At 46.7% G+C, this 26,632-nt stretch overlaps 1 protein-coding gene and 1 pseudogene across 2 annotated transcripts in view; both read left to right on the forward strand.

The window, feature by feature from the left end:
• Window positions 1-4,563: 4,563 nt before the first annotated feature.
• On the forward strand, window positions 4,564-13,829 carry LOC113920258 (annotated as a pseudogene).
• Window positions 13,830-14,341: 512 nt separating this feature from the next.
• The window catches only part of SORCS3 (sortilin related VPS10 domain containing receptor 3), a 633,396-nt gene continuing 621,105 nt past the window's right edge, over window positions 14,342-26,632 (forward strand). For both annotated transcript variants that reach the window (XM_027597074.2, XM_035724341.1), the window contains exon 1: window positions 14,342-15,054. In XM_027597074.2, coding sequence (XP_027452875.1) covers window positions 14,416-15,054 — 639 coding nt within the window. In that variant the 5' untranslated portion in view covers window positions 14,342-14,415. The remainder of the gene's footprint in view (window positions 15,055-26,632) is intronic.

Raw genomic sequence — 26,632 nt, forward strand, 5'->3', positions numbered from 1 at the left:
CAATAGAAGAGAGGGAACAGAAAAAAAATAATTTATCTTGAAGAAGATAGAAAAGTAGAAATCATCCAATCTGAACAACAGAAAATAGATTGAAAAAATAAAAAAGAACAAAGTCTCCGGGGTTTGTGGGACTGTAACAAAAGATCTAACATTCACATCCTGGGACTCACAGAAGGAGAGGAGAAAAAAGATGGGGAAAGAAAAGTGCTAAAAGAGATAATGGCCGCCGAAAACTTCAAATTTGTCAAAAGACATACCTACATATTCAAGAAGCCGAGTGAACCTCAAACAAACAAAGAAATCCACAGCAAGACACATTACAATCAAACTTCTGAAAACTAGAGACAGAGAAAATTCTTGAAAGCAGCAAGAGAAATGACACATTACCTATAGGGGAAAATAATTCAAATGACAATGTATTTCTCATCAGAAACCAGAGAGGTCAGAAAGAAGTGACACAACATTTTTCAAGTACTGAAAATAAATACCAACTCAGAATCCCATAGCCAGTGAAAATATCCTTCAAGAATGAAGGGAAAATGAAATTCTCAGATGAAGAAAAACTAACAGGATTTGTCACCAGCGGACCTACCCTAAATGAATGACTACAGAAAGTATCCTAAAAAAGAAAGGAAGGAAATGATAAAAGAAGGAACTTTGAAACTTCAGGAAGGAAGAAAGAATGTGGTAAGCCAAAATATTGGTAAATAAAATAAGCTTTCCCTTTCCTCTTGAGTTTTCTAAAATTTTTTGATGGTTGAAGCAAAGATTATGACACTGTCTCATATGGTTCTAAATGTATATATAGGAAATTTAAGGCAATTATAAATAAAAATTATAAAGAAAAATAAGATATTTATACTTCATTCAAACTGGCAAAAGGAAAAACCGACAGGCTATGATAAGTTGTGTATGTTTAATGCAATACCTAGAGTGAGCACTAAAAAATTTGTACAGAGATATATTCAAAAATGTTATAGATGAAACCAAACTGGAATTTAAACAATGTTCAAGTAACTCACAGGATGGCAGGAGAATCCAAAGAGATAAATTAAAAACAGAGAGAACAAACAGAAAACAAAAAATAAAGTGGCAGAGTTAAGCACTAATATATCATTAATCACATAAACTGTAAATGGTCTAAATATACAAAATAAAAGACAGGCAGAGTGGATTAACGAACATGACCCACATATATGCTCTCTACAAGAATCGTACTTCAACTATAACTATGAAAGGATGGAAAAGATATACCATAAAGACATTAAGAGAAAATTAGTTAAAAGACATTAGCTGTATTAATGACAGCTAAAGTAGACTTCAGGACAAAAAAAAATTACCAGAGACAGAGACATTCTATAACGACAAAAGGGTCAGTCTAACAAGAAGTTATAGCAGTCTTAAATGTGTAAGTATCAAACAATAAAGCTTCAAAATGTGTGAAGCACAAACTGACAGAACTGAAGGGAGAAATAGACTAATATACAACTGTAATTAGAGAATTCAGCACCCCTTGCAATTAATTGTCCAATTGATAAAACTAGATAGACTATCAGCAAGGACATAGAAAAACTCAACAACACTGTCGACCAACAGGATCTAGTCAATACTTATAAAATACTCCACAGTATACTTTGTTTTCAAGTACATACAGAACATAGCTAAAGATAGACCATATCCTGAACTATAAAACAAACATCAATATTTTCATATTTTATTATTTTAATACAATTATTTAATATTTTAATTATCAAAAAATTGAAATATAGAATGTGTTCTCCTACCACAATGGAATCATGCTATAAATTAATAATAGAAAGATACTAGGAAAATCTCCAAAAAAACATGAAAATAAAAGAACATGCTCCTAAATCCATGGATCAAAGAAGTCTCATGAGAAATTAAAAAAAAAATACACTTAATGAAAATAAAAACAACTTCGAGATTTGTGGGATTCAGGTAAAGTAATGCTGAGAGGAAAATGTATAGCACTAAATACATATATTAGAGAAATAGAAAAGCCTTAAGTCAATAATTTAACCTCTCACTTCAAGAACCTTAGAGAAGACTGACAAAGTAAAAAGGAAGAAGTTAGTAATCAGGAATGGAGGACAGCACTACTTTTTATGCAGACATCAAAGGATAATAAAGGAATACTAATCTATGCACACAAATTTGACAGCTCAAACAAAACAGCAAATTTTTGAGAAACACCGACTACCACAACTTATTCAGTATGAAATAGATCGTTTGAATAGCTCTGTAACTATTAAGGAAATTGAATTCATAATTTTAAAAACTCCCTCCAAATAAATTTCCAAGCCCAGGTGATTTTACTGGAGAATTCTATCAAGATTAAAGAAGAATTAAAAGAAATTCTACATACTCTGTCAAATAATAGAAGTGGAGGGAACACTTCCTAGTTCATTTTATGAAGTTAATATTACCCTGATACCAACAACAGATGGATAGTACAAAAAAAGCGCCACAGTCCAATATCATTCATAAATATAGACACAAAAATCTGTAACAAAATATTAGCAAATAAAATCCAGCAACCTATAAATGGCCATGACCAACTGGGGTTTATTGCAGGGATGCAAGATTGGTTTAATGTAAGAACATCAATCCATATTAATAGGCTAAAGAAGAAAAATCAACTGATCGTATCAATTGATGCAGAAAAAGCATTTGAAATTTAACACCTATTAATGATAAAAACATTAACAGGAATGGGGGAAACTTTCTGGATAAAGAGTGCTACAAAAAACAAACAGGGAACATTGTACTTTTTTTTTTTTTAAGATTTTATTTATTTGATAGAGAGTGAGAGAGAGAACACAAGCAGGGGGAATGGGAGAGGGAGAAGCAGACTCCCTGTGGAGCGGGGAGCCCAATGTGGGGCTCGATCCCAGGACCCTGGGATCATGACCTGAGCCGAAGGCAGACGCTTAATGACTGAGCCACCCAGGCACCCCAGGAACATTGTACTTAATGGTGAAATACTGAATGCTCTTTCCCCAAGGATGTACATAACAGTCTTATCATTTTTCTTCAACATAGTTGCATTCAACTGGAAGTTAAGCTAGTGCAGCAAGGCAAGAAAAGCAAACAAAAGGCATATGGACTGAAAAGGAAGAAATAAAACTGTTCCTGTTTGCCTATGATGTAGTTGTTTACATAAAAAATGCCAAGAAATTTACAAAAATCCTAGAATGAGTTCTAGAACAGAATACAAGATAAACATACAAACATCAATTGTACTTCTATGTGCCAATAATTAATTCATGGTACCAAAATTTAAAATATAATACCATTTATAATCACTCAAAAAATGAAATACTTACATGGGAATCTAACAAAACATGTATGGGAATTATGTGCTAAAAACTATAAAATACTGATAAAAGAAATCAAAGAAGATAAATAATTAAAGAGACATACTGTGTTCATGGATTGGAAGACTTGATACTGTAAAAAAAAAATTCTCCCCAAATTAATGTACAGGTTAATATAATTTCTATCAAAATCCCAGGGAGATTTTTTTCTTTCTTTTTTTCTTTTTCTTTTTTAAGGGGGGGGGGCAGAGGGAGAGAGAGAATCTTAAGCAGGCTCCATGTCCATCATGGATCCCAATGTGTGGCTCCATCTCACGACCCTGAGATCATGATCTGAGCTGAAATCAAGAGTTGGATGCTTAACTGAGCCACCCAGGCACCCCCCAGCAAGATTTTTTAAAATATAGATAAGATTATTCTAAACTTTATATCAAAAGACTAAAGCTTTTTATCAAAAGTATTAAAATAGCTAAAATAATTTTGAAAAGAGGAATAAAGTAGAAGACATCAATCTACCTGATTTCAAGACTTAATATATAGCAGCAGTAATGAAATCTGTATGGTACTGGCACATTTGATGGATCAGTGGAACAGAACAGAGAACTCAGACATGGAATAACAATATGCCCAACTTATTTTTGATGAAAGTACAAAAGCAATTCATTGGAGGAAAGACAGCTTTTCAACAGTGTTGGAGCAATTGGCTATCTATAGTCATAAAAGTGAACCTCAACTTGTTTCATACTTTATACAAAAATGAAATCAAAATGGATCATCAGCTACAATGTAAAATGTAAACTCTAAAACTTATAGAAAAAATCATAGGAAGAAATCTTCAAGACCCAGGGCTAGGCAAAAAGTGTTATTGACACCAAAAATATGATTCATAAAAAAAGTTGATAAATTGGACTTCATCACAATTTAAAAATTCTGCTCTGTGAAAGATCTTGTTAACAGGATGAAAAGGCATGCTATAGACTGAGAGAGAAAATATTTTTAAACCACATATTCAACAAGCACCAGTATCTAGAATATATAAAGAACTCTCGAAACTCAACAGAAAAACAAACCAACCCAAGTAGAAAATGGGTCTAAGACATGAAGAGAGATATTTCACCTACGTGGACATATGGTTGGCAAATAGTACATAAAAAGATGTTCCGTTTCCAGGCATTCATAGTCCTTATCTTTGAGACCTGGGTTGTGGGGTTTTGTGTACTCTCCGATGGGAAGGACTGAGGATGCTGCTTGGAGGAAGCTAGTGAGATTTTTGATGAAAAGGAGTCACAAAACTGTAACCGTTGAATTAAAGAATGGAACACAGATCCACAGCACAATCAGGTATAGATGTCGGCGTGAATATGCATCTCAAAGCTGTGAAAATGACCTCGAAGAACAGAGAACCAGGACAGCTGGAAACACTGAGTATTTGAGGCAATAACATTCGATATTTTATTCAGCCAGACAGCTTACCTCTGGATACACGACTTGTGGATGTTGAACCGAAGGGGAACTCTAAGGGAAGCTGTTGCAGGAAGAGGCCAAAGCCCCGGAAGAGGAAAAGGAAGTCCTAGGCAGTCATGTCTCTCAAGATTACTATTTCAAAGTGATATGAACTTTTTGTACAGGTTTTGTTTGTTTGTGCCAGGTTTTAAGAAACATAAATGTAGGAAAAAATAGAAAAAGATGTTTCATATTCTTAGCCTTAGGGAAGTGCGAATTAAAGCCAGAGCGAGATATCGTTACGTTTCAACCAGATTGACTAAAATAAAAAATAGTGATAACACTAAATGCTGGAGGTGATTCAGAGAAACTGGATCACTCACACACCGCTGGCAGGGGCGTAAAACAGTACAGCTACTCCGGAACCCCGGAGCAGTTTGTTAAAACACTATCAGCCTACCATGGAACAAAGCAATGGCACTCCTAGGCATTAATCCCAGAAAGATGAAGACTTATATTCACAGAAAAACCTGGACGTGAATGTTTATGGCAGTTTGATTCATTAGAGTCCCAAACTGGAAACAGTTCACATGTCCTTCAATGGATGAAACAAACTGTGATACATCCATTCTATGGAATATTACACAGCAATAGAAAAGAATAATTATTGATACAAGTAACAACGCGGATGAATCTCCAGAGAATCAGGCTGAGTGAGAAAAGCCAATCCCAAAGGTTATATGCTATATGATTCCACGTAGAACATTCTTGAAATGAGAGTTACAGTAAGGGAGAACAGATTAGTGGTTGCTAAGGGTTCAGGGGAGGTTGGAGACAGGATGAAAATGGGTGTGGCTATAATATGGCAACATGAAGATCCTTGAGTGATGGACACGGCCTGTAGCTTGTCTGTTTCAGTGTCAAATATACTGTTGATACTGTATTATAATTTTGTAACATGTTCCCATTGAGGGGAACTGGGCAAAAGGTACATGGGATGTCTTTGTGTTATTTCTTATAACTGCACGTGAATCTACAATTACCTCAAAATTAAAAGTTTAATTAAAAAATACGTATGACCCCTTTGCTGATGGGATTTATAGTACTCTGGGAAGAGAGAGTCATTAATTAAATCTCTACTTAAACACATAACAATTCAATTTTAATAATGCTTTAAAGAAGAGGTGTCTAGTCCCAGGAGAACATGTAATAGGTAGGATGGGTGACCACACAATTTATTGCTCAAACTGGGACACTTTTGAGAGTGAAAGGAGGTGCTATTATTAATTAGGCTGGGAAAGTAAGCCTAAGTTGGGGCTCATGGTCACCCTAATAATAGTGGGGGTCCTGAGGTCAGGGGAGGATCCCTGAGGGAGGTGAAACTAGACCTAAGATCTGAAGGAAGATTGAGAGTGAATTAGGCAGGTGGGGAGGGGAAAGGCAACATAGGCAAAGACCCCACAGCAGGAGAGCCTGCACCTTGTGGGAGCAGGAACACCCAGGGTGCTCCCAGGAGTACTGGCAAATCCCTGCATGGTTTCTGGCAGGAGAAGCTTCATCTGGGCTCTGGTTCCTGTGACCTGAGTAGCACTCCTCCTTCTTTCTGCCTTCCTGATGCTGAACTTGGGTGTAAACCACGTGTTTGTTTCCAGGCTATATTTAGTTCCCCGCTTTGCTCTCTCTGCTGCGCTTGAACAATTTTCCAAGAACTGCCAGCTCTCTTAGGTCCCCTGTGATGCTCCTGATTCTGAGTGTGGAAGGGTGAAAGAGTCATGGCCCAAGCGTGGGGGTGGGAGGGCCAAAGGGCATCCATGATACATCATCTCCTTCTCCTCTGGCTGCAGCTAAATGGCCTCAGGCCATTCTTGAGGGAGTCCATCCTTTTCCCCAGTGGGATGCTTCTTCTGAGCTTCAGCATGGTCTTTACTTGGCTGTTCTTGCTCCTCTGGAAGCTAATCCCTGCCCCCTCTTTCTCCATCTAGGCTCCTCATTCTTGCTTCTCTTGTATCACTTGCACTCAGGAGATACCACTATCCATGGGCTCCCCTCCTACTGCTCATGCTGCCCCTTCCCAGGCTCATCTGTGTGTCCTCCTGGCTCACCTTCTTACCAACGTCAAGGGTCTCAGTTGGATGCTTTCATTTCCCACGCTGTCTTGAAGAGACCCACCTTTTCTCTAGAAATGCAGCATTGCTTTTAGAGTCTTTGGGGAGAAGAGTAAAATAAGAATCTGTTTCCTCCAACCTTCTTTTTCATTTTACCCACCTCATTAGATTGATCCCCTTCTTTTCTTTTGGAGACATGAGTAGGGGGCAAGTGTTGACAAAGTTGTTGATGACTTTCAGCAGCTTAATGAGTGTGTTCTTTCCTGGAGGTTACATTTCCATTGTTGACTTTAATTCCTCAGCCTGAACTTGCTACTTGATCACAGGCCTGGAATTCACTCACCACAATTTTCTCTTCCTTACTAGGGGTGTCACTTAAAGATAAGGATGTCACCAACTAAATCACCACCCTCTTCTCAATTGCTAGTCATGTTGCGGGAGCCATGTGCCCCATCAGTACCAGCCACCAGCATCAGTCCTCCTGGTGTGTCCCTGTGTGGGGACAGCAGAAAGAACCCTGGCTTTAGAGCCAAAGAGACCTGAATGCAAATATTGCCTAGGTTATGTTGTATGATCTAGAGCAGGAAGACAGTATAAACCATTGTGTAAGAACTTAGCTCTAACATCAGATAGATCTGGACTCAAACCCCTAGTTCTGTCACCTAAAAGCCGTGCAACCCAACCTCTCTGCATCAAGGTTTCCTCATCTGTAAAATGGGGACAAAGTACTGACCTCCACAGGACTGTTAAGAAGAGTAAGACCATTTACAGTCAAATTTATCTAGCACTTTATCTGTGCCACACTTTGTTCAACTGTGCATTAATTTCTTTAATCTTTACTATGACTCTGAATCATAAGTATTTTCACCATCCCCATTTACAGATGAGGAATGGAAGCACAGAGAGGTTAAGTAATTTGTCCAAGGTCACACAGCTGGGGTTGGGACGCTTGGCATTTGAACACAGATAATTTAGCTGCAAAGTTTGGGCTCTTAATCACTCATTACTACACGTCTGGTCTAGAGTAAGTGCTCGGGGAATGTTAACACTCATCATTAACACCCACGTGATGGCCGTTATCATCACAGCTTCACCTGCATGTTCCTCAGTCTATGGACTGGAACCAAGGAAACCTATTTTGGCAGAATTAAGTAAAGCAATGGCATAGAAGCCACAGAGTGGGACTTGAAGTCCTTAATAAAAGTCAGTATTGAAGCTGTTCTTTCCTGCTCCTCCCTTCTTTCCTCTTTCTCTTCTGCTTTTCCTCATCATAAAGTCTTTGGTGACTTTATGGCCAAGATTCTTTTATTTTTTTAATTTTTAATTAAAATGTTTTTGTAAACAATGGTCAACCTTCTTAATATTACTTCCTATAGTGGGGCACCTGGGTGGCTCAGTCGGTTAAATATCTGACTTTGGCTCTGGTCGTGATCTCAAGGTCCTGGGATCCAGCCCCTTGTTGACCCCCTTGTCGAGCCCCTCATCAAGCTTCATGCTCAATGGGGAGTCTGCTTGTCCCTCTCCCTTTGCCCCTTTCCTCTCTTGTGTGCTGCCTCAAATAAATAAATAAATAAATAAACAAATAAATAAATAAAATCTTTAAAAAAAATGTTACTACCTATACCTATGACTGCTGGGCATATGGTCACCTGTGGTAGGAAAGAGCATCAGTCAAATTGTAGAGCTTTTGCCCCTTTAGAAAGTGTACACGTGCTAAAAAGAACAGATGACTAGAAGCTGCAAGCAGAAGTGTTATTATTTACACTCCTCTGTTTCACCTGTGATTGCACATTTATCAAGGGTCAGTGCTGTGCCTGGGACCGCGCAGGTGCAGAGGTTATAGCGTGGAATGAAACAGACACTTCCTACCTTCACGGACACACAGTGGTAGGGCGTCCTGATTCCAGTGGTCTTCTGATTGCTTTCATCTGCATTTCAGGGTTTGTTTTATAATCATTTACCTCTGTAGAAATTCAGAGAATTACAATGTGAACTGTTTTGATGTTAATCAATTAATTAATTTCCTATTTAGTTTCAAAAAGGATGTGAAGTGGCTTATCAACACTGCACAGATATAGTAAGACCGAAGAGTATCAGACAATAAAAGCAAATGGTATTTAGTAAAAGGGGAACAGAGGATAAAGATCTTGTCCTGAAGACAGTTAGAGCAAGTGAACCTGGTATTCAGCTTGACTGTGGAGACAAGAGGAAGACCAAGGCTTAAGACTTTAAGAAAGCCTTTATAAAAGGATGTCAGTTTCAAAGGAGAAATCCACTTTTTCCTGGCTCTAAGTTTTATGAGGAATTTGTCTTTAGATCCTCATATAAGGAGTGCTGAACATGTTATAAAATATGAGAAACAGGCATAATTGGAATGCTTCTCTGTATATGCTGTCCCTGGATGCTGATGGCAAGATCTATTAAAATAGTAAATGTTTGGGGGGTGGGGAGGACAGAGAGAGAGAGAGGGAGAGTATGAATATGAATGAGAATGTATTTGTGATGTCAGGGGGAAGAATAGTTTCCCAAAGTGTTATTTCACTGTGATGGTTAAAAAAACCGAACAAACGGGAAAGAAGTCATATTAGGGTGGCAGAAGTGTAATCTCATGGATAACTTACAGGATACTGTTTGCTTTCTCCAGTTGTTTATAACAGGGACAGGAGCCTGGAGGGAAAATGCATTCTCAGGAGGGCCTTCTTTGCTCTCCCCATTGTGGATGTGGGTGTGAGGACTAATCCTGGCTCCCAACATGCCTTTCCCAGCTGAAGTAGGCATTATGCCAGCAAGAGAAATGACAGTCCATTCTAACCCTAGCCTCTCTTTTAAATTCCAGATGGATATTGGACAGCTCCCATCTTACAGCAGTAAAATTTGGTGATGGTGATGATGATGGAGGTGGTGACAATAACGGATTCAATGTCAGGTGCCATGGGATAGTGGGGGACAGATTTCATGGAAGAGCTAGCATTTAGAGCAGACCATCATGGAAACTGTGGCAGAGGGCAGATTACAGACTTAAGGAATATGGTAAGAAAGTTCATGGAGGTAAGGCAGTGCAAGGAGCCATTCTGAGAAGCTTGGACTTTATGGACAATGGTTGGTCATGAAGAATTTTGAGGAGGGCAATCCATGATATAATCTTCCTTAAGTTTTAAAAGGCATCTATGGGAACACTTGGGTGGCTCAGTTGGTTAAACGTCAGCCTTCGGCTCAGGTCATGATCCGAGTGCTGGGATCCAGTTCTGCATCGGGCTCCTTGCTCAGCAGGGAGCCTGCTTCTCCCCTGCTTGTGTTCTCTCTCTGATAAATAAATAAATAAAATCTTAAAAAAAAAAGGCATCTACGGAACTGTGCTGTCTAAAACAGTAGCCACTAGTCATATGTGGTTATTGAGCTCTTGAAATGTAGCTAGTAGTTGAAATGTAAGTAAGTGTAAAAATATACACTGGATTTTGAAGTCCTAGTACAAAAATATGTAAAAATACTTCAATAATTTTTATGTTGATTATGAGTTGAAAATATTTTGGAGTTGAATGTTCAACTCAAGAAAATATATCATTAAAATTAATTTCATTAGTTTCTTTTTAATTTTTAATGAAGCTACTAGAAAATTTAAAATTACCTATGTGGCTGACTTTACACTTTTAATGGACCGCGCTGGTGTGGAGGCTGGCTTGAGGAAAGAGAGAACTGAAGGCCAGGAGAAGACAGGAAGTTATAGTAAAACCCTAAGACAAGGGAGGATGAGGGTTAGATCTAAGGCAGTGACCCTGGGAATAAACAGGAGACAACAGGTAAAAAAGGCTTTTAAAATAGGACTTGGCGGGTGCCTGGGTGGCTCAGTTGGTTAAGCAACTGCCTTCTGCCCTGGGTTATGATCCTGGGGTCCTGGGATCGAGTCCCACATGGGGCTCCCTGCTCAGCGGGGAGCCTGCTTCTCTCTCCCTCTGCCTGCCACTCCCCCTGCTTGTGTGTGTGTTCTCTCTGTCAAATAAATAAATAAAATCTTAAAAAAAAGTAAAATAGGACTTGGCCATGATTTTTCTGGATGTGGGGATTAGAAAGAGGGAGTAGACAAGGTTTCATGTTAAGTGTCTCGTCTGGGTGACAGAGATGAGGAGGAGGGTTTTTAGAACTTGATGCATATGGGTTTCAGTGTGCACCTGCATGTGTAGGAAGCAATGGGGAATTCAGATGAGAAGCTGCAGACAGAGAACAGAGTAGATTCAGGAGTCAACAGGCAAGAGGTGACAGCTGAAGCACAGATATGGGTGAGATCTTTGAGCTCACTCACAGAGGGAGGGTGGAATGAGAATGAAGCACAGAAAACTGGGGTCATGATGGAGGTTAGGGCTCAGAATTTAAGACGTGGCGGGAGAAGAGAGGTTGGCTGAGCTTGACATTGGCTAGTCAGGGAGGACCCAGGAGACCCTGGTACCACATAGACCAAAGGAGATCTTTCCAGATGGAACAGGTTTACAAATGCAGGAAGTGGAGGCTGTTGGCCACGCTGTCTCAAGGAAGCCACCAGGTGGTGTTTGTTGGGAGTTAAGGCTTTGAGGAGTCACCTGAAGGCAAACGTTAGCTTGCCAAATGTCCAGCGTGGGAGTGGCAGGTGAGGAAGGGGAGACTACTGGTGGAGGGGAGAACTCCTTGAAGAGGTCTGTACACTAGAGAAAGCTGGTGGGGACTGGGAGGCTGCGGAGGGGGAGCCAGCACAGGGCTGAGGACAAGGATTGTTAGGCAAAGGGTGAAGGAGGGAGAGAGCGAGGATAGAAGGAGGGGCAATAATTGATAAAGCAAGGCCAAGAGGATGAATTGGGGGCAGATGTGTGAAAATAGCACATCTGTTAGTCTTTCATCCATTTTTTTCCAAATAAATACTTAATAGCCACATCTCCCAAAGTCCACTCGAGGATCTGACCTTTCCGCAGGCTCGGTCCAGGTCCAGGGCAGGTGGGAGAGGGAGCAGGGAGTTTCCAGCATTGCTCTTGCAGACAACTGTCCCCCACGGGCTTGGACAGCACACCTCCCCTGTGGGCCTGAGGCTTGGGAGGCCTCCCGCTCGCGGGCTCTGTGAACGTCCACTCCGGAAGGCCTGCCTGCAAGCCCAGACCACTTCTACTCTGACATCTAGCACCTCTGCCCAGAGCCCACGCAGAAGAGGGGCCTCGCGTCCCTCCCGAATCCCGCGCTGGAGCTCGAGCTGCAGCGCCCAGCCTTCCCCGGCAGGGGCGCTGGGAACCCGCTGATTGCCGGCTCCTGTCCAGCGCCCGATCCCGCGCCCACCTCGGCCTTCTGTGCCGCAACTTTTCTTGGGGTGTTTCGCTGCCCGCGGGCTTGGGAAACCCCGACTCCAAGACCCGGCTCATTCTGGGCTGTCTCCGGCTTGGTTCTCCGGCCCAGCCTCCTCGGTTCCCAATTTCCGAGTTCAGCTGCGGTTGGAAATGCATGTTCGCCAGGGTGGGGGCTCCCGGGAACCGCGGGTTGCCGCCCTCCGTGGCCGGCTCAGATTCCCAGGCCGTCTCTGCCTTCTCCATCCCTCATGGCCCGCCCCGGGCCCTCTTCCGCCTCTAGTTTCTGTTGCCTTCCCTCCTCCACCTCATTTCTCCTCTCTTCTCCCTTTCCCTTTTCTCTCTTCCTCTCCGATCGCTTCTCTTCCCTTCGCCCCGCCTTTCTCCTCTCCCCTCTTCCCGGGTTTCCCTCTCTCTGGCTATGAACTCTTCCTCTAATTCCGAGGAGAGGAAGGGCCTTCAGACCGCCACGCTCTCCGAGGCCCCTCTCTCCATCCCACTCCTTTCTGAACAACCCCCCCTCCAGCTCCGCGCTTCTCGCTTTTCCAACTCTAGAAATCACGGGAGCTTCTCGGAGGCGGCGGGCGGCACTACGTGCCGGGGCCTGTAAACCACATCTCCTCCTCGTCCTCGAGTTTAGCTTCCCTCTCTCCGAAGTCTCCCTTTTTTCCTACAGGGCGCCAAGGGTCCTAGCCCAGATTGCGTCCCACGCGCCCAGGCTGCCCTTCTGCAGCGGGGTACGGGGTGCTGGGGCCGGGGGTCTGATCAGCCGGCTCTGCGCTGCACCGCACCGGGGTCCTCTCACTGGCAGTCGGCACTTTGAAGGAAAAACTAAGCCCGCTCAGAAACGAATCCAGGAAGAGTGAGGGCGCGACCTCAATCTCAGGCTAGAAGATGGGGGCTGGATTCCTCCCCGCCCCCGCCCACCGTGGGAACGAACGATCTCCACTGTCTTTCCTAAGCTCCGACCGGGGGTCCCAGGAAGGAGAGCCAGGTATCCGGGAGAGCTGGCAAACCCCTGACCCTGCCGCCGGCGCCTCCCTTTTCTCTCTCCTCGCCCTCCAGGAGGTTTAAGGAATGACCAGGTTGCATCCGCGGCCGGTGGGGGAGCATGTGTGCGCGGGGCGCCAGGAGGAGGGGGCTATCCAGGGCGGCCTGCCTTGCTCTCAATATTGCCTTTCTGAGGGCTCGCAGGCTCAGGAAATGCAAACACAGCCCGTGCGTGATCCGCGCGCACCCACAGCCCGAGCGGACCCATCCCCGCCCCCCACCCCGTGGCTCACACTAACACGCACACATACGCGTGCAAACGCGCACGCACGGAACCGCGCGCCCCCGCACACCGAAGCAGCCCGGGGCTCCGCCAGGTGCCCCCACCCCGCGGCGCCCGCCAGCCCCTGGCGCACCCCTCGCTTCACCCTCTCCCGCCTGCGCGCACGCACGCGCACGCACGCAGTCCCCGCGCCCCCGCACCGGGTGGGGGCGCAGGCCGTGAGGGGCGAGGGGCGAGGGGCGAGGGGCGGGGCGGGCCCGGGAGTAGCGAGCGGAGTCCCGGGTCCATCCCGCGCTCGGCTTCCACGCGCTGTCTCCCCACGCGAAGGCTCTGGTCTCCCCCTCGGCTTCCGAACCCGAATAGTTGGCGCTGAAAACACTTTACTCCTCCTCCTCCCTCGAGACCCCCACACCCTCCCCGCGCGCCATCTCCCGTTCCCCACAACAGGCCCGAAGAGTAACCCCCCAACCGCGGCCAGAAGCGGCTCCCAACTCTTCGGCGGGAGCAGGTTGGAGGCTGGATTTCGGAGAGACTCTGGATTGGGGTCCGTCGCCAGCCCCTCCTCCTGGATCCGGCTTGATTCTCATGTTTTAAAAAAGAGGATTTTTCTCATTACCTTTGAACACTCCTTTTAACAAAAATTTTTGGAGGAGCTCGGTGAGGAAGATTTGGGGGGATCTTATTTTGAGGGGGGAAAAGCACCGAGGGGTTATTTATTAATTTTTCTTGGGTTTTGGAATCACCCTTTGAACGAGAGAGCGAGGAGGGAAGAGCGGAGAGGACCCGCGAGGCGCGCCAGCCCGAGCCACCTCCTTCCCGGCCGCCCCCTCCCCACTCTCCACTCCCCCCGACACACACTCGCTCGCTGGCTCGCCGGCGCGCGCACACCCCCCGCTCCGGACCCGCACCTCGGCGGGCGCCACACTCTCGGCAGCCCGAGCCGCGGCAGCCGCAGCGGGATGGAGGCAGCGCGCACGGAGCGCCCCGCAGGCTGGCCCGGGGCGCCTCTCGCCCGGACCGGGCTCCTGCTCCTGTCGACGTGGGTCTTGGCTGGTGCCGAGATCACTTGGGGCGCGACGGGCGGTCCCGGACGCCCCGCGGCCCCGGCTTCGCGGCCCCGGGTGCTGCTTCCTCTCTTCCCGCGGGCAGTGGTAAGCCAGTGGCCGGAGGAGCTGGCGACGGCGCGGAGAGGCGCCGCACTGGGGCGCCGGCCCGGACCAGAGCCGCTGCCCCAGCCAGGCGGCGGCAGCGGCAGCGGCAGCGTTGGAAAGAAGCAGGGAGAAACCGGGGGACCGTCGCCGGCAGGCTCGCGGTGGGGACAAGGCACCCCGGTTCCGAGCAAGTCTGGCGGCGCGAGGAGGAGTCGCCGGGCGCAGCCCTCCAGTGCCCTGGAACACGGGGACGCCCGGGCCACTGCCTTGGCCGATGGTTCCAGAGGAAGCCGCCCTCTGGCCAAGGGTCTCGGGGAGGAGGTAAAGGCGCCGCGGGCCGGGGGAGCGGCGGCCGAAGAGCTCCGGCTGCCCAGCACCTCGTTCGCGCTGACCGGGGACTCGGCCCACAATCAAGCCATGGTGCACTGGTCGGGACACAACAGCAGCGTGAGTACCTGCCCGGCGGCGGATCTGCTTGTCTCCTGACAGCAGGGCAGAATGGAGGGTGGGAACGGGGGACAGATAGTTGCTGGAGGGTCGAGGCAGAGGCGGGGGCGCCCTGACTTGTAGAGAGAACAGGTTCATCCGGCTTCCCCCACGCCCCCAACAGGTTAGCGGAGTTTGTTGTAAGATGGTGTGTACGTTTGTTTGCTGGAGACCCTAGGTTTGGGGCCGCCCGGAGGGGAGGGGGAAGAAGTGTCTTAAAGATGAGCAGGGAAGGGATCTGTGGTCCCTTTCCCTGGTACTCGGCTTGGAGAGTCAGTTTTCCCGTCCGGCGCTTGAATTCGTCGGTGAGGACGCAGCCTGAATTGGCAAACTGACGGATTCCGGCGACTGCCGAGCCTCCCCCCTTCTCCCCCCCAATCACGCGAAAGGGAACCCGGGAGCTGGAGGCCACTCGGACTCCCAGACTCCTGTCGGCCTTAGGGTCGCTGCTCTCTGCTCCAGGCGCACTTTCTCCCAGCCCGGGGGAAGGCTGCGCCTAGTCCGCCCGAGCCCGGGCCTTCAGGTCACACTGAGTCCCCCTTCAAAACCCAGGCAGCTGCCTGGAAAGCTACAGGAGAGGCAGTAAAAAAAAGTTTAAAGCGTGAAGTGAAATTCAGCACCCATTCCGCACCCCTCACCCTTACGCAAGAATAAGCACATCAAGTCTCTGAGCAAAAAAACTCGCCTCGGCCGCTGTGTCCCGCTTCACAAACGACTCCCGGAGTGGAGTTGGGTCCCCATGCTTTCTGCGCACCTCTCCCCTTTCCGCGGCCAGGTTCCCCTGAGAGCAGCTGTACCGACAGGTGGCGCCCTTGAGTCCACTCCGGTGTCGGGCTCGAAGCCCGGGCGGCCCCGGCAGCTACTGCCGCCCGCAGAGCGTTCTCGGAGAGGCTTCCCCAACCCCGCCGCCCGCCGGAGCCCGGAGCCGTGCGGCCACGCCAAGAAACCGCGGGGAACGCGATCTCCGGCGGAGGTGGGGGGGGCGGCCTCCTGCGATCTCTCCCACTCCCCTCCCGTCCACGGCCCCCCACTTTCAGCCAGTCTTGCAAAAATCCTTTCCTCTTCTCCGGCTCTCCGGATCAAATCAGAACCCGGCGTTGGGCAGAGTCTGGAGGATGATGGATGTCCGTATAGGCAGCTTTGCTCATTTGATCGGAAAGCACCGCCCCTCCCCTTTGTGTTTCTCTGTATGACTGGCATTAAAGATTTCTCTGGAAAATTCTGGCCTTATTTTAAAGGGGCCCGGGGGTGTCACAGGGGTAAGGAGTGAATAACAGGAAAGCCAGGAGTCCGCAGAGTGTACCACATCGGCGCTGCTGAGTACAGATTTCCTGGTTCTTAATGACCCACAGCACAGATCGGGCAGCCCAGCCCGGGTACAGATGCTGGGTTGGAAGGATTTGCGAGGTCTGTTTTCCCACCGGCGCGGTGGCTGGCTTCATCTGCCTCCAGTGAAGACCTCCATAGCTTCGGAATGCACAACTCTGGGCATGGGGAGGGGGTGGGTATGGCGTGCCTTGGCAGGGATGGGTGATGGAAGACTTGCAAGTCCCCAGAGGAGAGAGGGGGGAGAGGTAATTCTCTGACAGCAGGGCCTGGGAATCTCAACTTCGTTTTAGTTTGATAATGAGGAATTGTATGTGAGTGTGTGTGTATGTTTTTGTTCACGTTCATACTGGGTGAGAAGGATGAAGAAAATGTGTGGGATGAATGTATCCCTAGGAGGCGGAGGTGCTGTCCTCACATATCTGTGACTTTATTACTGTCACATTTGGACAGTATAAATTCACTCTACCTAAAGAGTTTTCTTATGTCTGTGCTTTTAAGGATCATTTTTATGTGCGTGTTGACTTACCGGTGGGACTTTAGAGAGGATGCTTTTTGCAAACAGTAACATGCGCATGGCCTTCTCTGCCCATCTTCCATGCAGAGGTGCAGCAGAGGAAGTGAGGGGGCAAGTCTAGCCCTAGCCCCCCCCCCCGGGGGGGGGGGGAAATGGCTTGTAGTTGAAAGAGGGGAAGAAGCGCTTGGGGAGTGGACCAGTTGGCTTTGGAGCCCTTAGTGACAGCAGGGAGATTTGGGAAATCCAGGAACAGCCCTCAGGATGCTCATTGGTTGTGTTCTTGGCCAGTCTTAACTGTCCAAGCTAAGGACAAGGTAACACACAGGGGGTGCAGGGACCCCATCCTGTCGTTCCGTCCTTTCTTTCTGGTGGAGAGCGACTGCCTCCTGAACACCTGGGCTGGATCTGCCTCTTCCCACCGCACTGTGCAGGCAGTATCAGCGGGAAAGGCTTCGCTGAGTATCAGGTCTGTGCTGCTCTGAGAGAAAGAGGAGGGAACATGTTCGTGGGGCCCTGTCTTTGAGGGACTTTAAGGAAACATCCCTGTGAGAGGAGCGGGGAAACCCGTGCCTGCAACGTGACTAGGCTGGTTTTGTTCTCGGTCCCCCTTTCCTGAAGACAGCAAAGGAAGATGCTGTAGATAAAAGCCAGGGTGAGGAGTGATGGGGACGATGAACTTTCAGGAAGCTTCCCTCATCATTGGTTTCAACGTGGAGGGAGATGTCCTAGCACCAGGTTCTTTTGGCATGAAAAGAGAGTTCCATCGTCTCTTCTGACTTCCACAGTACTAAACATGTCCTTTTCTGGGAAGGCCACCAGCTTAATTGTGAACACTTTGGGGTTTCCTGGCCTCCTTCCAAGTGCCTTTGGTGGACCTCGTTACTTGACATGAATTCCCTTTCGGGGGAGGGTTTTCAGTCAGCCCATACAACTGAAATCAAAGTCCACTCTGACAGTTCGCAGTCAGGCACGCAGGGCTGGACATGCTCGGCTCCATTTGTCCAGCTGTGCCCCGGGGATGGCAGGAGGCAGAGGGAAGTCCTTGTCCAAGGCTGGGGTCATGGATTCCCTTTGGTTCAGGGACTGTGGTCAGATAGCTTGGGGGCAAAGGAGGAAGTGCCCGGAAGGCTTGAGCCAGAAGCTGTCAAGAAGGGGCTGGAGACTGGGTCCCTCTCTGACCGTTACTACCCTGCCAGGTGGTCCTGGGTGAGAGGTGAAGGGACTTGGGCTCAGAGCCTCTACTCTGAGGCTCATTAAGATGTGTCACTTCTGGAGGGGTGGTAAATGCCAGTCTCCAGCTGGGTTCCTGGTGATTAATGGGCAAGAGAGTGTTTCACACCCCCGGAGGGAGCTCCATCCCCAGGGTTTGCAGGGAAACAGAAAAAACAAAACAAAACAAAACAAAAAAACCCCACATCATTCTGCCCTTCTCTTTCCAATGAAGGAAGATGCCTTCTGCTTGTTCAGTGAATTGGCAAAGCAAATGACTCTGGAGACTGGAAAGTTGTGAAGGAGACGGTCCACTTTTCCATGCCCCCTCCTCCTTGGAGTAACCCTGGCCAGGGAACCCCTTCCTGGTGCTGAGTTGAAATGCTGCATTCTCCCTTGGAGGACCCCCTTCCCTTTCCAACAGCTCACTGGCGGTGGAGAGTGATTTGCAGGCTGCTACCCCTGCAGTGTGTGTCTGGTTGGAAGGACTTCAGTTAATGTGCCCAACAATGTACCTTGGTGAAGAGAAGCAGGGAATGCTGCTAATTCCAGGTCGCCTCCAGATCACCCTTCCCTAGCACTCTAGGAGGTAGAACACACAGATGCTCCCAAGCAGGATTTCATACCTTTAACTAATTCAGCTGGACTGTGTTCTAAAATATTTACCCCTAACGTGCAAAATAGTGACAGCTTTGATCAGATTAATTGTATTTCACTCACTGGAGCAGCTAATTGTGGCTCTCAAACAGATTTTTCAAATATCTTTTGGCTAGATTGTCTCGCCTTCATCGTCCCTGCTCACAATCCTTGTGTCACAATATCTTAATGCATTTTGCCTTCTCAGAGGCTTAATAAAGAAGCCTGCCACCGAAACCGTTCTTCAGGGTTTTGACAAAAAGAATCTGTTTTTAATTAATATTACAAGGGGAGCCTCTCCTTTGAGATGGAGCTGGGAAATGCAGCGGGACAGAGCAGCACTAATTGCTCCTGGTCACTGTTGGCCTGGGGCTGGGGGTGGGGTGGGGAGAGGAGGGGGCTGGATAGGAGGCTATTTGTCTCTATTTGTCTGCTCTGCGTTTCTCCTGATGGCTGGGTTACAGGGTGTGATTTGCTTCTCAGATCCAGCAGTGCTTTCCAAGGTGAGCAGAATTTGCAAACTCTTAATTGGGAGGCCTGATTTAATGATTGCAGAAATGCAGTAGTTGGAACTTGCTTCGTAGTTGGCAAAGGAGGAGTGCTGGGAAGTGGCTTCCCCGGTTGTGTTGGATTTAAGGGCTGTTGCGGGGGGTGGGGGTGGGCAGGGATGGATTGTGGCTCCAGTGGCAAGAAGACTCAGGGGGCACAGGGAGAACTGCTTTTTCCTTGGGCCGTGTAAATCTGTTATTGTCACTGAGGATTTTTGGAACTGGATGATAGGCTGGCCCTGAATCATCCGGTAAGGAGCAGAGAGGTGTGAAAAGCCAGACCAGCTGAGATAGGAAGATGCACCAGGGGTTTATCCAAGGCTGGGTACGCCTAAGGCCCGGTGGCTTGACTCACTTGTTGATTTCCTGCTTTCTTTGGCCTCTTGGCAGGCTTGAGACACTTCCTTACAGTGGGAAAACGTCGAAGGATAATTTTTCAGCAAGTTTGGGAGAAAAGAGGTCTTATGGATTTGGAGGTGGAACATAGGGGATGTGAGCATCAGCCGGCCACTTCGGGCGGGCGGAACTGGCATGGGGGGAAGGGGCTGGGTGGAAGCTGGCTAGCCATGCCCACCCCCTGGTGTGGAGGGTGATGGGAGAAGGGTCTGCATGGTGCTCTTGTTTTGCCGGCAGTGAGTGAGGGCTCTGCCTCACATGCAGGAGGGACTCAGGCATGTTCCACCAAGTAGGTGAAGAGTGACAGCCTCAAGTCTTCTTGAGCGGAAGCTACGAAGGAATTAGAAGTCCTTGTCCCTTGGGATGTCAGTGATTTCTTTCTCGGGTTCTTCATCACTTGACAGTTACTGTAACCAGGCGTATTTCAGCAAGTATGTCTACCTTCTGGCTTGAGTACCTTCACCTTCTTGGATTCAAATCCAAAGTTCTTTAGCCTGGCGTTCAGGACCCTTCACTGCCTATATCCTGGGTCTACTTCTTTACCTCTCTGTTTGATGCTTCCCTGATGGGTTCCTTCCCTGTAGCCAAGGAAGTCCCTTCATTGTCCCAAGCCCCATTGACTCCGAGCCTTTGCACTTGAAGTCTTCTCCACTTGGATTACCCTTCTTTCTCTATTGAGATGCACCTGTTATTCACAGTTTTGCTCAAGATTCAAATGCAGTGTCTCTATAGAATTTTCCTTAAGAGCATTTGTTTCTCCTTTTCCTGATCGGAGAATTTAAAGACTGCACCACACGTGTGATCATGATTTAGTTCAGTACTTGTTTATTTTAACTTTGTATTGTTTTGTAAGTGTTTTCAAGGTGAGGGATGAAATCATTACAAACGCACCTCCCCCCCCCCCAGTGTGACTTTTGCTCTTCTTCTTGTGGCATGTGGCACAGGGCTTGTCCCATGGCTCAGTACATACTCACTGAACTGATCTTGGGGAACTGGGCAATGCCTTAGCTGCGTGGAAAGGACAGGAAACACGGTCTCTTAATAGCATTGAGTTTATATACCTGGTTGATTATTTCATATATGAATTTTAGCACAAGATTTGGAGGCATCTCTACGCCACTTAGTAAGAAGATGGTAATATGGACTAGGCAATAATCCTGGCTTCTTTCTCTTGGACGTCAGAAACTGGATGAACTTGTAAAGAAACCGGATAAACTTACAGAAGATACCCAGACATTCGCTGAGTGTTTCCTACACGTGTGGCAGTGTTCTGGGCACTGTGGGGTCGGTACAGGTGTGATGGAGGGAGAGACAAACAAGGATAAGACAACATTTGCCTCAAGGTTCTTCCAATATGCTTTGGATATGAGACTGCTATCAGTAAAGTTAAAATAACACATGATGCCAAGATAGAAGCCATGGGGTGATGTGTGGTTAATTGTCAAGCAGTCACTTTAGGCTATGAGCTCGAAGGAGAGAGAGGGTCCCTGGGGGAGATACTATAGCATTGAGACTCACAGAATGTCAAGGTTGGAAGTGCATGTGGGTAATTGTCTTCATCAACTCACTCTGCATAGAAATGAGGGGTTTGAGGCTCAGACAGAAACATGGCATCCTATGGTCTGGACTCTCTACTGTTCCTTTTCTCTGTATAGTCATCCCTTACTCACCTCCGGGTTTCTCTTTTCTCCTCGGGTTTACAGACCATTTTTCTTCCAAGGGGATTTATGTGTTTTCACTCAGGGGAGGTAGGATGCTGCCCATTTTATAGATAGGGTAGACTGAGGCCTTGGACGAATATACATGAGGCTAACCAAAGAGGCTTAAGATTAGGTTCTTCTCTCTGGTTCCCTGGCCACATCCTACATCCACTCCGCCCACCCACTGAGGTGGCTCCATACCATAAATACCAAGCTCCTTGGGTGTCAGACAAGCTGTATCTTACTAACTGTTGTTAATGGGGGCCTCTTGTGAGTCACCTCGTTATTCGAGTTAGTGAATCAAGCCTGCTTGCATCACCAGACACATTTTGCTCATTTATTTTGATCAGTGTAGTTGGGGTTTAATTATTTATGGAAATGCTTTTCTTTAGAGTACACTAATAAATGTGCTGTAGTAAATTTGGAAAAAGTAATGGAGTCTAAGAACTTCAGGATTGCACAAATAACTTTCTGCTGTTAACTCCTTGCTGGGGAGCAGAGGAAACCATCCCCACTGGGTTGAGATGAGAGGAACCTGGAGCACAGTGGAGCTAGCCACTCAGGACTGTTGGCCCAGTAACCCTACCCACCGCTATGTGGGGGCTCCTTGGCACCTACTGGGTGAGAACCTAGTTTAGGGGGAAAACTGGAAATAGAGCTAGGTAGGGTAATCAAGGATCCTGTTAGGTAGGCGGACTGTGGGATTACTTGGTCTGGGTGTGAATTCATACTTGTGGAGTGTATTCATCACGAGAGCAATCTTCTTCAGAACTTCTTGGCAACAGCCGTATGGTAAATAGGAGGCTGGGTTCTGGAACCAGGTGCCTGGGTTCAAATCCTGCCTCTGTCTTTTAATAGCTGTGTAGCATCGGGCAAGTTGTTATTCTTTCTTTGCTGTTTGTTCATCTATAAAAAGAGAGTGGTAATGATAATTCCTCTCACACTGGGCTGTTGGAAGGATTCAGTGAGATCATGTACATGGCAAAGTGCTTAAAAAGAAGTGCTGACCTGTGGTAAGCCCTCCGGGTACTCTAGGGCTTTCTCTTCGTTTTCAGATAGAAACATTGAAGCAGAGGAAGGAGGTACTTGCTCCAGGTTTTCCAGTGAGCCGATGGCAAAGCCTTGGCCAGAACCCCTGGGAGATGCTCACTTCAGGCACCTCCTGTCTTGGGGTCCTCAGCCTGTTGAGTCTCTGTGATGTCTCTCTGTGTTGTGCTGAGATAGACAGTGGAAGAGATAGAGAAGCGAATGACTGGGGCCTTTGAAATTCATATTCAGAATTTATAATAGAAATGGTTAGAATCACATAGTAAGAACAAGGTTAAAGATCACACTAATGAACAGCTTATATGTTGGAGATTTTGGGGGGATTTCATTGAAGGGTTAAGGAAGGTACCCAGAAAGGTGAAGAGTAGCTTCTCTTGGCTTGGGCATCCGTAATTAGACCTCACAGCTAACCTCTGAAGACTTCTTGAAGGAAGTGAGTGAGATGTGTAGCTTCAGGAAAGAACGGTGGGCTGCTGGGGCTGGGTGGCAAATAGAGCCTGCACGGCCAGAGAGTCATCTACATGGAAGCCATAAGATGGACCTTGATGTCCCAGCTTTACTCCTTCTCTTGGTCTCCTAGCTCTCTCTGCTTCATGGCTGGTGTAAAGTGGGAATATCCATGACTAGAACTATCTGCAGAATATCTGCAGCCTCTTTTCCAGAAATGTCACACTGACCAAACCCCCTAGTTACTTTGTAGTGACTTATACTCATCAGGATACGGGCTTGTATTCCCTTTTTGCCTGCCCCCTATGTACCAAGAATGGAACCCAAGATCCCTGCACAGACACTAGGGGGAGTGTTGCCCTGGGAAAGAAGTGAAAATAAATAGGATGAAATAATAAAAAAAAAAAAAAATGCTGCACAAGGAATTGTTCCAAAGGAGAGAAGAAGAAAAACAGCGTCCTGCAGGAGGGCTTGTTTGATGACACTTAGTTGCATACTGATTGGCAACAGGGCAGATGATATTCAGCCTCTTCCTGCAGAAAAAAAGGAAATGGGTGTTTGTTCAAATGCATCCTTTCTGCAGTCCGTTCGACCCATTAATGAGCCAATTAAGACTCTGGAAGTAAATTTGGCAGGAAGTGATGCTCCGGGGTGGTTCCCCTGTCTCTTGGGCGTTTTCTCCCCTTTGTGCCCCTTCACTCTCTGTGTGCGCACGGTGGTCAGTCAATAGAAGCCTCCTCAGTTGAATGGAATAAACCCTTTCTTAAATACTTAAAGCTGCCTGGGTAAAGAATGAGTGTCTTGAAGGTGTAGGAAGGCCTCTTCTTGCTGCACCCCCCTCCCCCCGGCCTCGGCCCTGCACCCCTGGCCATCTTCGTTCTCTCTCACTGGTGCTCAGATCCCACGCGCCCGATTCGGTACTTCCCAAGTCTTTTTGGTGTCTATGGTGAGGTAGGCAGTTTCTCTGCCAGATGGTTAGAGAGTCAGGTTAAAGATTACACTGCTGCATCAGAAATGAACTTTCTCTTTTTCACATCTGTTCTCAGTGGGAGATGGAGAACAATTACTGAGTGGAACATTTTTTCCAGGGCCAGAAAAGTAGCTCAAGCTGCCATATCTGAATGTGATTACATGTCGTGGAGGAACTTGTTACAATAAGTGTTTCGAGACCATAAAACTGGAGATTTAGAGAAATGTGTTTTCCAGGGTGGTGGTAGGTAGAGGAAACTATTTTTAGAGGCAAAAGAGTTGCTCATCTCACTGTGTTACTGTCAGTGTTACTCATACTTGAAAGCAAACTTTTGACTGGAAGATTTCTCAAAACTCTGACATGTCTTTTGGGTTATGAGAAGGTCCCCAAGCAACAGTGACTTTGAACAGATCTCTGAGCCTCAGTTTCACTGGCTGTAAAATTGGGATAATGGTGAACTATTGGATTGTTGGTAAGCTTAGAGACAGTGCATATAAAGGGTCTAGCATCGTAGGCTGTTATGTTGGTTAAGAATGTTCTCATTATTGGCCTAGGCAGGAAATGGGGTAGATTGAGTGTCTATCCATTTGTAGCAGATCTGTTGGTTCCCTGCCCATATCCCCTTGGCACTTGGTGTTTCTCTGCATGCCGGTCTGACTTTTAACCACCAGCACCAGGGGCTGTTTGCCCACTGGAACTCACTTTGATCACCCAAGGCATGGGTTGGAAGTATCAGGGAATTAATTCCCATCAAGGAATAGGGAGCAGCCACTTATCAATGACCAGTGGAAGTTGGTGGATAAATACCCCAGCTCCCTTACGTTTGGGGTGGAGTAAATCTGAGACTTGTTTTCCACACTATCTCCCAGAGTCATTGGGATTAAGCCCCACTTGCCTACCATGGTAACTTGTTTGCTTTATCAGCTACCTTCCCATCCCTCTCTCATGTCCCCACTCCCCTAACAGTATTTCTAGGGATAACCTCCCAAAAAAGCTACTTGAATTCAAGTCTTTGTTTTCAGGGTATGTGTCTGGAGGAACAGAAACTAAGATACCTTGGTTATTTCCAAGTGTGTTAGTCTGGGCTTTCTGGAGAAAGAGAAGCCATAGGATATATATGTCTATGTAGGGTATGTAGCAATAGGATATGATGTATATATGTATGTGTGTATATATATATATATATATATATATATATATATATATATATATATGTAAAGGATGTTACTATAAGGAATTAGCAGACAGTATAATGAAAGGCTAAGAAGTCATAAATCTGTAGGTGGGAAGCTGGAGACCCAGGAGAGTTGATGTTGTAGTTCCAGGCTGAGTCTGAGTCTGAGGGCAGGAGAAGACCAGTGTCCCAGCTTGAAGATAGTCAAGCAGAGAGAAAGAATTATTTCTCACTCAGCCTTTTTGTTCTAATCACTCCTTCATGGCTTGGACGAGGACACTCACATTGGGAGGGCAATGTGCTTTACTCAGTCTACTGATTCAAATATTAATCTCATCGAGAAACACCCTCACAGATAAACCCAGAGCATGTTTGGCCAAATATCTGGGTACTCCACTGCTCAGTCAAATTGACACATAAAATTAACCATCACACCAAGCCAGGAATTTCCCTTAGACTCTTTTAAAAGCCTGCTCAGAGCTCTCCTGTGGTATGTATTGGGTGTGGGAAGGGAGATGAAGTCACTGACCCCACTTCTGAGAGGGTCCTCCTTTTGAGTTGGCCCCTACCAGAAGGAAGGAGCCCACTCTGGGGTTATACTGAGTGGCAGAAACATGGTGCTGGGGCTTTGAGGAAGGGATGACACCTCCAAATTAGTGTTCCCTGTCATTTGTCAAGGCTGAGGAGCCTTACCTCACTCCAGGGCCTGTGCGGGGTCTTCAGAATACACAGAGGCTCCCTCTGCCTGTTGGCAGATGATCTCCTGCTTGGAATGGGTGCAATTCCTCTTTTTCTTAGACATCATCAGGATTTGGGCAGGGAGCAGCTGGGCTTGCCGTTGGTATGTTCCTTTCTAAGATCTCATCAATGAGGGGCATCATAATGTTTTAGAAAGAATGTTGGCTTGGGAGCTGAGACCCCGAGATTTGGGTTTCTGATGCATGCTCTCTTCAGCAGGTCACCATTTCTTAGGTGTAAGGGAATGAAGACTCTTCAGTATATGTCCATGAATAAGAGTGTTTTTTTTTTTAATGGGTGCATTAGTAAGGAAAGGGTCTAGAATGATGATAAAAATACCAGAAAATGCTTCTTTTAAGCATGTATAAATTTGGTCTTACCCAAGCAGATGTGCATTCATTCATTCATTCACTCATTTCTTTGCATAGTGTGATGCTAATAAAGTCATTGAATTTTCTGGGATTCAGTTTCTTTATAAAATGGAAGAGTTGCACAAATTGATGCAGGCCCATCTCAGCACAAACTAGATGTGATATTAGGTCAATCATTGTAAAGACATGTGAAATGGGGACAATCCTCTTTGCTCCCTTTATGTCACCATTAAATAATGACATAATGAGCCTGGAAGCATTTTGAAAAGAACACTTCTCAAAGCAATATGAATGGGGTGATATGCAAGGTGTTAGTTCACCTTACCTCTCCTTTACTAAGCAGCTAGAGGTCCTTCCACAACAGATTTGAGACCATGTCCAGCAACCACCTTGTTTTGCCTTCTCCCAGCAGAAGTGAAACACTTTCATTAGCCCACATACCATGGTGTTAAAAACCTCA

Source organism: Zalophus californianus, chromosome 15 (genome assembly GCF_009762305.2).
Source record: "Zalophus californianus isolate mZalCal1 chromosome 15, mZalCal1.pri.v2, whole genome shotgun sequence".
NCBI classification, from domain to species: Eukaryota; Metazoa; Chordata; class Mammalia; order Carnivora; family Otariidae; genus Zalophus; species Zalophus californianus.